The sequence below is a fragment of the Coccinella septempunctata genome, chromosome 1 (assembly GCF_907165205.1).
Source record: "Coccinella septempunctata chromosome 1, icCocSept1.1, whole genome shotgun sequence".
Taxonomy (NCBI): domain Eukaryota; kingdom Metazoa; phylum Arthropoda; class Insecta; order Coleoptera; family Coccinellidae; genus Coccinella; species Coccinella septempunctata.
Window position 1 is genome coordinate 28,797,222 of NC_058189.1, and position 13,946 is coordinate 28,811,167.

General features: G+C 35.5%; 1 protein-coding gene and 1 long non-coding RNA gene across 2 annotated transcripts in view; both read right to left on the reverse strand.

The window, feature by feature from the left end:
• The window catches only part of LOC123308022 (ubiquitin carboxyl-terminal hydrolase), a 30,186-nt gene extending 26,624 nt beyond the window's left edge, over positions 1–3,562 (reverse strand). Inside the window, exons 1-4 of the mRNA XM_044890544.1 lie at positions 3,426–3,562; positions 2,319–2,330; positions 2,026–2,154; positions 1,831–1,970 (exon numbers count right to left, since the gene is read on the reverse strand). Of these exons, the coding sequence (XP_044746479.1) occupies positions 1,831–1,970; positions 2,026–2,154; positions 2,319–2,330; positions 3,426–3,458 (314 nt within the window). The 5' untranslated portion in view covers positions 3,459–3,562. The remainder of the gene's footprint in view (positions 1–1,830; positions 1,971–2,025; positions 2,155–2,318; positions 2,331–3,425) is intronic.
• On the reverse strand, positions 2,337–3,384 carry LOC123308124. The gene is made up of 3 exons (XR_006537058.1): positions 3,083–3,384; positions 2,703–2,921; positions 2,337–2,614 (listed from the first exon to the last, which is right to left on the reverse strand). It is a non-coding gene; the product is annotated as an uncharacterized LOC123308124 (long non-coding RNA).
• Positions 3,563–13,946: the final 10,384 nt, after the last annotated feature.

The window sequence follows — 13,946 nt, forward strand, 5'->3', positions numbered from 1 at the left end:
AGATGTGAGGTATTGCTCGCTTTAAGCTAAAATATTGTTGCCATTTTTGTGAACTTCATTGTTTTGTTTGTGATTTACTGATATATGCTTATTTTGTGATTGTAATTATTGTTCAATTTTTATTTTCAAATGGGTTGTACCGTTTAATGTACTGAGCAATGCTCATGTTCATAAATAAATAAACAAATTATTATTATAAAGGCTGTGGTCCGTATATACATTTTGGTTTCTTCTGGTTAGTAAGTGAGCGGTCCGTATATGTCGAATTCCTGACAATTCGGTTCAATATATGTCACCAGAGTAACCGCTCTGGTAACTTTCGGTTGCCCAATGTGTATATAGGGACCATACGCCAACTTTCTTCACTTAAATGGAATGCCAGATTTTTCTCGTATCATCACAAGCCTCCTTCCTAGAATGCTGGTTTCGATATTTCATGTAAAGGGTCGAAAACATCTCTTTCATCTTCAAAAAATTACTAGGGTTTGAGAGGAACCGTTTGCCGAAAATCTTTCGATATTCTTTTCACGCGTCATAAGGTAGGTAGTTGCATTAGCTTTCATCATCTATCGCGTCACGTTAGGCCAATATGAATGCAAGTTACGCAATCGCACAAAACCCTATGTTGCATTTTTCAATCAGGCGTATTATGAAGTGTTCGAACGTGTTACCACATCACGTCATAGTAATCTGTTGGCGCGGACTGAAGGTGTGTGGACGCCGTACGAACGAGTAACTGGCAACAGAACGCGCAAAGAATTCGAGGAAGAATGGTGGATTTTCACTGAATTTAGACTTATAGAAAGAAGACTCCCCAAGGAAGGCTTTAGGCTTCATTTCACTTTCTAACTCCTCACCATTTCGCCATAATCTTGATAAAAGTGAATGAACTAAAGTAAATTCGTCATTCATGCTCATTAATAAAATCCTTTAGCAAGATATGCGGGAGATTTTCCTATTGGTTTGACTTATATTAAGATATTAAGAGTTTGAATGAATATCAGGGTTGACAAAAGTTATAAGCTATAATCAGGGTGAGGATATGTTTCAAGAGATAAGAATATGTAAGCACTTCAAGTATGAAGAACGCTGAATATCGCTCTTCTTTAGTGACAAAACGATAACTTCACAATGAGGAATTCTCCTCAATTTGGGTTATCACTGCATATGAAAGTTTAAACTGAATAATTAGGAGTTTCATTTATGAATTTTTCCAATTCACCACGGAAACTATTCAAAATCAATATTCAAATATGGGGTTTTAAAATTTAAATCGCTATGTTTCAAGTTTACGATTTGGCAACAGCGCCTACTAGAAAATCAAAAGAACAATGTCCGATCAGCTTGCTTATAAAATAACAGCTGTTCAGTTACAGCCATCATAAGTCGCGTACTTACTGGCGAGCCCCAACAGCAACCGACCATAAAAATCCCATAAAATTTTACGACCTTTCTCGTTCGTCGCAGACTTCAAGGACAGCCATCTTTGTTCATCTCATCAAGATAATGTATTTGTTGTCCTTTATTATCGACGCATATTTCAGTCGACGTTGCCAGCTTGTGCAATTGACATAAAACGCTTTAAATTTTAAATACCCATTTTTATTTTTCATTTTTAAATACTGAAAAAAAATTTTTTGGGAAACTGTTGAAATGGTTATTTCAAAATGTGACGTTTCAAAGATATTTCATAAAAAATACATCATTTTTGTCAGAAGGAGTATTCCCTATTGAAATACCTTCGTGACTGGTGGGATAGTAAAAATAATCACTTTTATTGAAAATGCTGAAATTAAATTTATATTATCTCACAAAAACAAGAATACATACCTTTCTACATTATTGGCAACAGAATGTATAAGAGCTATTGTACCACAAGCATTAGAAACATATTGCTTCATGTAATACAGATCAGGCACTATTATTTGATCTTGCAATTCCTTTTTTTGTTGTGCTGCATGCTCATAAAACTATAAATGCACTTGCATCAATTTAAAATCCAGAAAGTTCAATTTTTTATCTTACTTTATCACTGCAAGGAAATAACAGAATGAATGCTGCAGCTGGTCTTGGAATCCAATCTAAACAATCATCTTCGAAACTCAATACATCAGCCAAATGCCACTCTTCAGAAACTCCAAGTTTATGTAGAAACTAGAAATATTTTCAAGATTCACAAGAAAACTGTAATATCTCTTCAACTACAAACTCATATTGCAGGTTCAAATTATCATTTCAAGAGTGTCCTTCTTCATATAGAAGATGAAATTGACTGCTTCCATAAACATTATTAATTAATAAATAAATCGCAAACTTACCTTGGTCATCACCTGCAACATAAAAAATTTAATTTTCATAAACTGAAGTTATCATTTGATTTTGGTGTACATATAATAATAATCTGGAACACTTGAGCCATCAGAGAGAAAGTGACTAGTTTGCATTTTGCATTAGCTTTTGAATTACCATTCTAGTAACTTATAAGAGGAATACTCTTGTGTGGATAGGGGCTATCATAATGTTGCAACACATTATCACTCATACTATTAAACTAGAGAAAACTCTGTATTGAACCTTCCTTAACATCTTGAAAGCTAGTTATACAGGGTGTTTCCTGAAAGAATGTCAATATTCATAGGGGTAATTTTTGGGCCCATTTTAAGAAAAAAACTTCATATGAACATATGTCCTAAACGTCTTACCTTTTGAGATACAGGGTGGTAATATTTTCAAAAATAAATCATTTATTATTGATATCTACAATACCACTTGAGATATTTTAATGAAACTTGTCATACATGTACTATGAATCAAGTGGCATTCTTTAATGTATCACTTTTTTTTTAATTTCCACCGGTCCGTTCGTACATAATTTGACCTACCTATTTAGGCAGACATTGATGGTATGTCACAGATTTTTCCTGAAATAAAAATTACTTTTGAAATTTCCAATCATTTCTTACCAAAGTTGATCACTTGATTTTTTTCAATCCGATGCACGGTTTTCGCTAATAAAAATAAAAAACGTTTGTCTGCATTGAAATAAATTACATTATGTATGTAAGTAAGAAAGAATTGTTACTTATCGTAGTGGGTTGTGGCCAAGAATTTGATATTTCTGTTGTCAGGGCGGTTGTCGTGTAACAGTTCATCAGTCTTTAAATTCAGTTCTTCATGTCTTATCTATTTTTGAAAACTTAACCACCCTGTATCTCAAAAGGTAAGACTGACTTTCAATTAGGAAACACCCTATTCACATCACTAAATATAGTTCTTAATTTTTCTACACTAAAATTCAGAGGATACAGATTTGAACAAACTGTCAATTGTAAGTTGTAAGAAAATAAAGATAAGCAGAAAATTTAATATTAAGAGCCGACTTTTCAATTCTATTAAACGATTGATTTTTCAGTTGCTTTACATACCTCAGGATTAGATTCTAGAGGGAAAAGAGCCATATCCTAATCTAATAGAAAAGATGAATTTTTGCGGGAATTATATATCAAAATAAAACTCAAATCCCAAAAAGTTACTCGAATTACTCACAAACTGTCAAAACATATGTCACCATTCCCACCACAGAATACTATGGAGTGAAGAGGAGATATGGAGAGTAGAGAGAAGGCATTGAACTCTATGGGAAGTTCAATGAGAGAAGGAGAAGGAGTATATCAAAGATTATAGAGTTAGGTTAGGTTAGGTTAACTCTATAATCTTTGGAGTATATTAGTGTTCTGTGAGGAGAACGATCGCTGCTTTGAGACCACAGATTTTTTGTCCCCTAAAATATGCGTATGGTCCGTATATACACATTTGGTAACCGAAAGTCACCAGAGCGGTTACTTAGGTGACAGATATTGAACTGAATTGTCAGGAATTCGACATTTACGGACCGCCCACTTACTAACCAGAAGAAACCAAAGTGTATATACGGACCACAGCCTATGTACCAATAGAGTAGTTCATGCCTTTGCCAACAGGCGCGCTGGCCATCACGAGAGTGCAAAATTTTGATTTACACAAATCATCACAAATCAAATTGTAGTTGGCTCGTTGGCTGAGTGAACTGTTTCCCTGGTGACAGATGATAGGAATATTATTATTTTCGATTTTTGATAAGAGAACAACATATGACCATGGTGAAATGTTGAAGCGTGTGCTAGTATAAGAGTGTTTTGGCATCGGAAAGTAAAGGAGAAGACATAAAATTTCCGAGAGCATTTTTGAGAGAAAATTGGAAAAAACCTTATCTCAAGAATCGACTCCGAATCAATTTGTGTGTCAAGAGCACTTTTGCGATGAAGATATCAAAAAGATGATGGATTCATTATAAACGAAATCGAAATTGTCATCCCTCGTGAGAAGTTGACTCTTCTGAATAAGAATATCTAACCAATAAAACTACATGGTTCAGAAGTAGATATTCTTGAAGAATTTTGTTGGCATAACATAATATATGGTTTATATCGGTTCTCAGCTGAGTATTGGCAAAAGAATCTACTCTAATACCTAAGTGATAAATCTGAGACTGCTACCTTTTGTTGTCTTGATGTGTACTACTCCTCACTACGGATTTATATAGCGTATGGTCCGTATATACACATTTGGTAACCGAAAGTTACCAGAGCGGTTACTCTGGTGACTGATATTGAACCAAATTGTCAGGAATTCGACATATACGGACCGCTCACTTACTAACCAGAAGTAACCAAAGTGTATATACGGACCACAGCCATAATTTTGAAGATTACGGTAAACCAACTTACATAGCTGCTTTCAATAAACAATGATAAACAAAAGTAGGTACAATTTTTTTGATCAGTGATTTCTTTTGAATTTCATTGATTTCGACTTGCGTTTTATTGCATATAATTCAGCGAACTCATATTTAATATAGATTTGATGAAAGGTATTCAAAAAATCATTAGAAAATCCACGATGACACATAACCTAAAACCTAAAATAAAACGAAGGCTGTTCATTTCAAATTGACTCTTGAATCCCCACCCCTTATCGATACCCGCTGCAATCGCAGTGACACCTATCCTACGTTTCCCGTTTTCGGGGACACATTTTTAGTACGTCGATCGTTCTCCTCCCTTCTCTCTACTCTCCGGCTGTGGTCCGTATATACACTTTGGTTACTTCTGGTTAGTAAGTGGGCGGTCCGTATATGTCGAATTCCTGACAATTTGGTTCAATATCAGTCACCAGAGTAACCGCTCTGGTAACTTTCGGTTACCAAATGTGTATATACGGACCATACGCTCCATAAGAGGAGAGAAGAGAACCGAGACCATAGATCTTTCTCACCTAAAATATGTACCATATGGTCCATTCATATGCTCTTGATTTTATCGTATAAATTGGAAACATAATTGTGTCAATTTTGAATGCTGATTAATATGCTGGAAATCTGAATATTTCTTATTTTCATATACTTTTCTAGGTTATAATATTATATTCCAGTTCTGTGATTGAAAGTACAGAAATTTTTAAATAATAGCGTGTACTGTCCTGGCCTTAAATTACCTTGCGCTGGTCAGTGATGCTTGTAGAATTCTTTTTACTTCGAAAATACTTACGAATGACAGCACTTTAAAGACACCTTACTACTCTATGGCCAAAAATCGTGATCGTCTGGTTGTGGTAGGACTCCACATTACGTAGGCAACCCAAAGTACTTACCCTGATTACTAATAGAAAAATTGACGGGAGGTTGGGAGATTCGAAAGAAAACAACACATTTAAACCCAAACAAGAAACGTTTATTTCGGGTTTCATTGGAGACGATTTCCAATGTCATAGCTCTAGGGCACAGCAGAGGGGAGGAAAAAGAGCTGCGAGAAAACTTCCCCTTAGAACAGCAGCAATTATATAATATCCTATACAGGTATGATTTTACGTAGCTACGGCAACAGGTTCAACTGGCGAGAGAAAATCTCATGTGAAATGCACACTTGGTGGAATCAGTTACATCTACAGCTATCAGCTCCTTAATGATGACTCTTAACCGATACTTCAGTGAGATGAGTTACGTTCAGCATACAACAGTTCTGAATTGGGTAGGGTTCAGTCAGGGGGTTGTGGGAAGGATTAGACTCAGATGCAAGGGCATCCAGCCTAAAGGGTTGGAGACGCAGTTACAACGGTACCCGGCCTCAAGGGAGAGAGACGCAGCTGCAAGGGCATCCGGCCTCAGAAATCGACGCAGATACAACGGTATCCGGCCTAAAGGGTTAGAGACGCAGTTACAATGGTACCCGGCCTCAAGGGAGAGAGACGCAGCTGCAAGGGCATCCGGCTTCAGAAATCGACGCAGATACAAGGGTATCCGGCCTGCAGGATACTAGGAAGGGCAAAATCCACAAAGGTTGTATGTTTATCCCGTAACACAAATATGAATTATTTCCGCTCTTAGCTATCACGTTCAAATATGTCCTGTATTGACCAACTCCACCAGTGAAGAGAAAAATAATAATAATAAAAGAAAAGGAAAAATGATAATTAAGGGTCCTTAATGCAATTACAGTATTTACCCTGTTGGTCGTACCTAAGTAATCGAATCATTGGCTTGGCTTGGGGACGCTTCAGTGACATTTACAAGTATTCATAAGATAAGCACAAAAATATGTAGAAATTAAGAAATTAATACTATGAACATTACATAACACAAGCGCATTCACCATGAAACAAGTTTATTATAATAACTAGCCCTCAAATCATAAATGGAATAGAATTGGAAGCAAAAAGGGGTAGCGTACAAAATGGCGTCTGGCGTCCCTATGACATGTTCAAAGAAAGAAAAACTCAGAAAGTACGTTATTATCTACAATAAAGAAAATGAGTTATATTGTGTGTGAAGCACATAAAATAGAGACGGACGGAATTGGCCCTCGAGTAATTAACGAAATACTTTAACAATGGAAACTAATATGATGCATCAAGTACCCAATACCGCATATTCGCAATAAAACCTTCAAATTAATAAAATAAGAAACGATAATAATGAAATGAGTGGTAACTTACGTATGGAATTCACTGAACAAAATAAAGAAAAAAAACAAGCTTTGTCTTACTCAAAAATTCACTCTAGGAAAAAAACTAACTAACAGGAAAAACCGGTTTAACTCGTTTCAAGAAAGGACGCTTAATGAATCCCTTCTTCATTAGGAATTTCTTGCCTTTTCGATCTCAAGTACCTACTTGAAAAAGAGCGTCTTCCAGAGGGCTCTTAACGCTTGCGCCATCTCCCCTTACAATTCAACAGCTAGTACAGAAAACCTTGTCTAACCTTTCATTTCTTACTGGTGGTCTTTGATAAAGTCCACTAGAGGGCAGTCGTTATGTCATTATTAAAAAAAAAAGCAGTCCACTACAAGCGTATGGTCCGTATATACTTTGTCTATGGTCCGTATATACACATTAGGCGTATGATCCGTATATACACATTTGGTAACCAGACCAGTTACCAGAGCGGTTACTCTGGTGACAGATATTGAACTGAATTGTCAGGAATTCGACATTTACGGACCGCCCACCACAGAACACTAATATAAGTGCCGCCCACTTACTAACCAGAGAAGAAACCAAAGTGTATATACGGACCACAGCCTTGGTAACCGGTGACTTCATAGACATAGAGACATGGACTGAGCAATGTCAGCATGAAATTGGCTTTTTTTATAGAAAGAGAGAAATGATCGTCGGGAACGTAGATATCCTCTATCTACGGTCGGGAATTTACCTGTCTCTTTTTTGTTCACATAGAGGTGAGTGTAGACCAATCAAAATTCTAGAAAGAGACAACTGCATTCCCGACGTGCGTTTTTCTCTGTCACTTTTTTTGACCGTATTTCATGCATAGATAGAAAGGGAAGGCACGTTCCATACGAGGAGCTAAATGCTCATACCCGTACCGACGTTGCCACGTCTGTCGTCTACTTTTTAAGCCACAGAAAATTTGTAAACTGTCAACCACTGTCAACTATCCATCTCTGACAGCCTGTCAACTCATTTCACATCTTCCCTTTTCTCCATGTTTCACATCAAAGATTATAGAGTTAACTCTATAATCTTTGGTTTCACATGTTTTATTTATTTTTATTTTGTTATCAGAGACCGTTTATTATTTACATTTTTCATTAATATTCTTTGTAAAATTGTGGTAATAGTTATATTAGAAAATCTGCATTGAATTGATGACCAATGAAACACAAATAACAGGGTTGCAATCACTTGCAACATGATTAACAACAAGAAGTTTTGAGCGGAACGTTAAATTAAACTGATATATTTACATATAACAACATAAGGGTCCTGTAACGTTCCTCGAACAACTGAAGAACATAACAGAATCATTACTTGGGAGAATGAACCTGGTCGAGAGGCCCTCCCGGTCAAAACAAAGATTTGGAATATTTTTGGCCACTCCAACCTTCTAGCCTCACAAAATTGTGGAGGCAAGCAAAACCGTCATAACAAGTAAAACTTCGCACTTGACGAATATTTTCGTTGTTCCAAGGTATAAAAGAGTGGTATTTAACTTCATCTGGAAGAATATTTATTTGGCAATCTGTAATAGATATATGCAAAGTAAGTTGATATTAAACTTTTGATATGATAACTACACACACCGGCAAATTTAAAGGAACGGAGATGAATTGCATTTTTTTCCCTCGTAACTTTTTTTTGCGGCACATTTGAAAAGAATCATTCAACAGGGAAATTCAACGAATGGTTTAGTTGATTTCAATTTGTTTTGCAAAGCTTCATGCGCTTTTGGAGCCTGTCTAAAGACTTAAGACTAAAAATTGAAAACTTAATTGTATACTTATTGTCGTCTTAAACATTTAATGGTAACACAAAATCACAAGGAATATTTTTTTAATAACGTGTGTTTCCTCCAACAGTCCTTATAACTGCAACCATTCGTCTTTCCATATTTCTGATTACGTTGGGGCTAATTCTCCCATATTTCCATCAAAGCAGTTATTGCTTCTTCCAAGTTTCGAACAGCAGGAATTATTGACCTAAGTGGTCTGCCTAGCATGTCCCAAACATGTTCAATTGGATTCATGTCTGGAGAACATACAGGACAATTCATTGCCGGTATTTGAACCTGATTTAAATATTCACTTACACAACGAGCTGCGTGCGGGCGAGCATTGTCTTGCATCAAGAGAAAATCTACCCTGAAAAATGGGGCAAAAGGTATTACATGATTTTGCAGAATATCCCTTATGTACATATCTGCCGTTAAAGCGCCGCCTTCAACAACCACCAACTCTGTGTGCCCCTAAACATACGCCACCCCATACCACAATTTAGCCTCCACCGAAAGAGACAGTAGGAATAAAATTAAATTGTTCATTTTGTTCTCCTGGACGACGATACAATCTTTCCCTCCTTTCTATTGAATTTACACAGAAACTCATCCGTGAACAAAACATTATCACAGAGATCATTCCAATTTTGGTGCTCTCGAGCAAAAGCTAGTCGCACCACTCGATGACGTTTCTGGAGTTGTGGTGCTTTTTTTTACCTATATGCCTTCAAACCAACTTCTTTGACTCTTCTCTTCACTGTAGGCTTACTTATAGCGGTTTCACGAACTTCTTCCAATTCGTTTCTTGTTTGAACTGAGGTTCAAGGCCTATTGCGGAATGTTTGCAATGTGATAAATCGGTCCCCACATACTCTGCAGTTTGCCTCCATTGCATAACACTACGGTGGATCGACAATTTTGATTTCCCAAACATATTGGCAACATCATTGTAAGATCGACCATTTTCGATCATTGGTACTACCCTAGCGATTTCAGTGGGTGCTAAATCACTCATAATTTACAGTTTCACAATCAAAGTGATGATAGTAAACAAAAACCAACTAAACTCAAGCGAAACGAAAAAACTAGGAAATTCTACTTGGAGAAAATTTGCGTTTCAAATGTAATGTATCAATCGACAGATATTTTCGCTTTGATTTGGCTTTGACGTTGACTAAATTGATAAAAATGTGCAAAATGAATAACAATTGTGTAAGAATGGCATAGCTTCTAGACCTAGGTACCGCAAAAACCAAATAAAGCAAAAATACATTTCATTTACGAAAGTATATCTCGTTCCTTTAAATTTGCCGGTGTGTGTATTATCATCATATATCAAGATTTCTGAATTAACTATAAATTTTCTTTCAGTGAATACAGAGAGTACCTAATTTATTGAAATTTTGATCAAGAAATGGCGGATTTTATTCCCAGAAGATAAGCCAGATATACGAAAGCATTCGAGAGCTTAGCAGCCTACAAATAATTTACAATTGGCCTTTTACCTAGGTTACTCTATAAAATATTTGGAACAAAATGTTCGAGGAAAGTATTTCACAAAAGGGTTAGCACAGATGAATTGATGCATATTTAGGGAAGGGAATAATGACCAATCTATAATAAAATACTGCTATGAGGATTGTGAAACTCTGGATCCATATGCAATGCATCTGGTAGACCATTGTTCCTGGCCTTTATTTCTACAGCGTTTGTACGGGTTATAAGAGATGGAATTAATATTTTCTCAAAATGTAAATACATAATATTATGTAATTTAGTTGTATTAAATATTCTTGAAAAGATGCACTGTTTCATTGAAAAGGTGTATTCAATATAGGTATATATAAAACAGAAACACTATAGTAGTAGTAATAAACTTTATTAAAACAATGTTTCCAAGGGCTAACAACTAACAACTCAGGTCTTCCTGCCCAGGAACAGTATAAAAATATAATCGATACAAATTAGAACTAGTAAGAAAAACAGCATAAATATAATGAGTATAAATAAAAATATAACTAGTATAAGTCAGCTCTCCTAATAGCATTTTTGTTGTCTCCTCGTCAAGTAATTTATGTGAAGCTTCTTATGCTAAAATACAGAAATTTCTTCAGGAATAGGGAAAAAACTTAACACTGTTTCCTTGGCCTCCATATCCCACAACACGACAAGAAAGTGGCATACATAGACATAGAGACATGGACTGTGCCTTCCCTTTATATCTATGCATGAAATACGGTCAAAAAAAGTGACAGAGAGAAAAACACGTCGGGAATGCAGTTGTCTTTTTCTAGAATTTTGATTGGTCTACACTCACCTCTATGTGAACAAAAAAGAGAAAGGTATGTCCCGACGAGCTTTTCTCTCTTTCTAATAAATAGCCAATTTCATGCTGGCATTGCTCAGTCCATGTCTCTATGTCTATGGTGGCATAATTATTCACTTCCTTCTAAAATACTGTGTGACATTAGAGAAGAAGCGTAAAACGCCGACGTACGCTAATAACGTTATGCGGTAATGGAACATAGATAAACACTATAGATGGGAAACTCTGAGATAAAATTTTGTTACGAAGAAAAGCGCCATCTCTTAAACGTCAGCAAACTAATCTCGATTAATTTGTCGAGAGCGCTCTTTACGCTTTGATAAGGTAATTTTATTTAATTTTTTTTGGAGACAACTATGTAACAAATAATACTCTGAGTTCATACATACAATTTATTAGATGAAATGTTCACATATGATAATTGAAAAACAATAGAATATATGATTGATAAACAAACAAAAATCAGTTAAATGAAACTTATCTATCTTTTATGAGCTGAAATACCTCAAATTTGGACAAGATTTCAAGCGCTTCATGAGAAAATCATACCTCTTCTTTGGTACTACATCCTACGTAATCAGAAAAGATTTATTCTTCGAATTCCTCATAGTCCGGCTTCTGAAGAATTATGCCAACCATAACTCTAAAAGGAACCATAAGAACAGGCAATTTTTTCTCTCTTCTTTCACTTTTACTCGTTGCTCTTGAATTTAGGTACACAACAATATTTCTTCCCAACGAAAACTTGTAATAAAATGAACAAACAAACTTGAAATCGAATGTTGATCATTTGACATATCAATTTCACACACAAGCGCAGAATCAAAGATTAACTTAGTCTATGCTACAAAGTCACTCTAGTTTATGCGCAGAATTATCAGCGTAGGAAACTAACATTTTTTTATATTAATTCGCTGACCTTTCAGAGATGGCAGCAGTTCATTCGGTTCACGTCATTACTGAGGGAGTTTCACCCCCCTGGTAATGGAATACCGTCTTGCGCTATCTGGCTCGGAATTTAGTCGTATGCAGAGACAACCTGTCTCTGGTCGTATGGAAGCATTGAACTCTATGGGTTCAATGTATGGAAGATACGAATTTACGTTATTAGCGTAAGCAACAGATGATCGGAAAATGTCAAAGTTTGTTGTCGTTATAGGTTTCTAATGCTTTTTGGGTTGATTTTATGCTGTTTTTGTGGATTATGTGCGTTTATATGGATGCATGTCTACAGGAATTTTTGTTTGTGGAGTTGGATTAAACTGTATTGAAAAATACCTGTTCACAGTGATGCTTTCATAATTTTAAAATTTATGGACATGGACCTATAAGTGGCCACTATAGTTACCAAGAAAAAATTGGAATATCACCTGGAGGATATGTAGAGATAACGTGTACATACACTTTAGTAAAGCAGTACACATGTACTGCTTGCGTAAATTACGATAACGTGCTACGTTATCCACCCGTCAGAGAGTTGAAGTGCGCACAGAACGTTAGCCTGAACGTAAACGTTAACGTGACAAATAACGTGAAATATAACGTTTACGCGTTGTAATGAAATTTGAGTTGAAGTGCTGCCATCATGAAACGTCAGACGTTAAACATAACCTATCAATTTGGATTTTGATATCGTTTTGCTGGAACTCTCTCTTATCTAATATCAAAGAGGATAAGAGATTAATGAGATAAGAGGTTAATCTTTGCTAATATCTAATATTGAGCCTCGACAGCTGGAATAATATTTGGAATATTTTTTTTTTTTTTTTTTAGAAATTTCGCTTCAACCACAAGGGTTATTAGCGATGGAGTGGTACATATTAATATTATTAATTATATAAGGTTGTCAATTTGTACACTTCTGAGAAATTTTATAATATTATTAACTTCACACTTTTCCACCAAAATGTCTTTCAGAGAACCTGCAATGAAATTTCTTGTTCTTTCTTCGTGGTATCTTGGACATTCACAAAATATATTGATGTTCTAATGATTATATGCATAATAAAGAGAATTTTGAACTTGGAAGTATTTTATTATCAATGAAATGTTTAAGTGTTAAGCCTTAAGTTGAATACTCATTGAACTCTATGGGAACTGGAATGGCATCGCAAAATGAGGAAGAGTGAAAGCGTATATTAGCATTGAACCAGAGATATAGAATATATCTCTGCATTGAACTCATAGAGTTCAATGTATATTAGTGTTCTGTGAGTGAAAGGGAAGATGTAGAGCAACCTTTCTCTCTCGCACGCCGTTGCTATTAGCAACGTAAGCATTTCAATGAGCGGGAATGAAAGAATGAACTATTCGAACTGAACACAGAACATAAACATCAGAACTGAAAATATTTGAAGGTTTAATACTGATTGGAAAAATTCACTTCTTTCTCTATTTCCCAAATTGTTCAAATCTTTCAACAAGTCGGTTCGTACTAAAAATTTTTAATCATTAGTTTGTCATTCTAATCGAAATTTCTAAAAATTTTGCACTTTTTTTAGTGATTTATGATGTTAATCATAATTTCCTGAATTTCGGGAACGAAATTTTCAGTAATCACCCTTGCAGCCTTGATGAATTAATAAAATAGAAGCTTTAAAGTAATTTGAATATAAATATTAATTATAATCTTGAGGCAAGAATATAGGAAATGATCTTCTGAAAAGCCTCGGATAAAGCTTTGGAATCATATGAAAAGCAGTGTCAGCAAAGACAGAGTTGTCTCTGGAGCAGGGACAGTCGTCTCTGGTGTCAGTGCGAGAGATTTTAAATATTCCAAATAGTTCAATATAT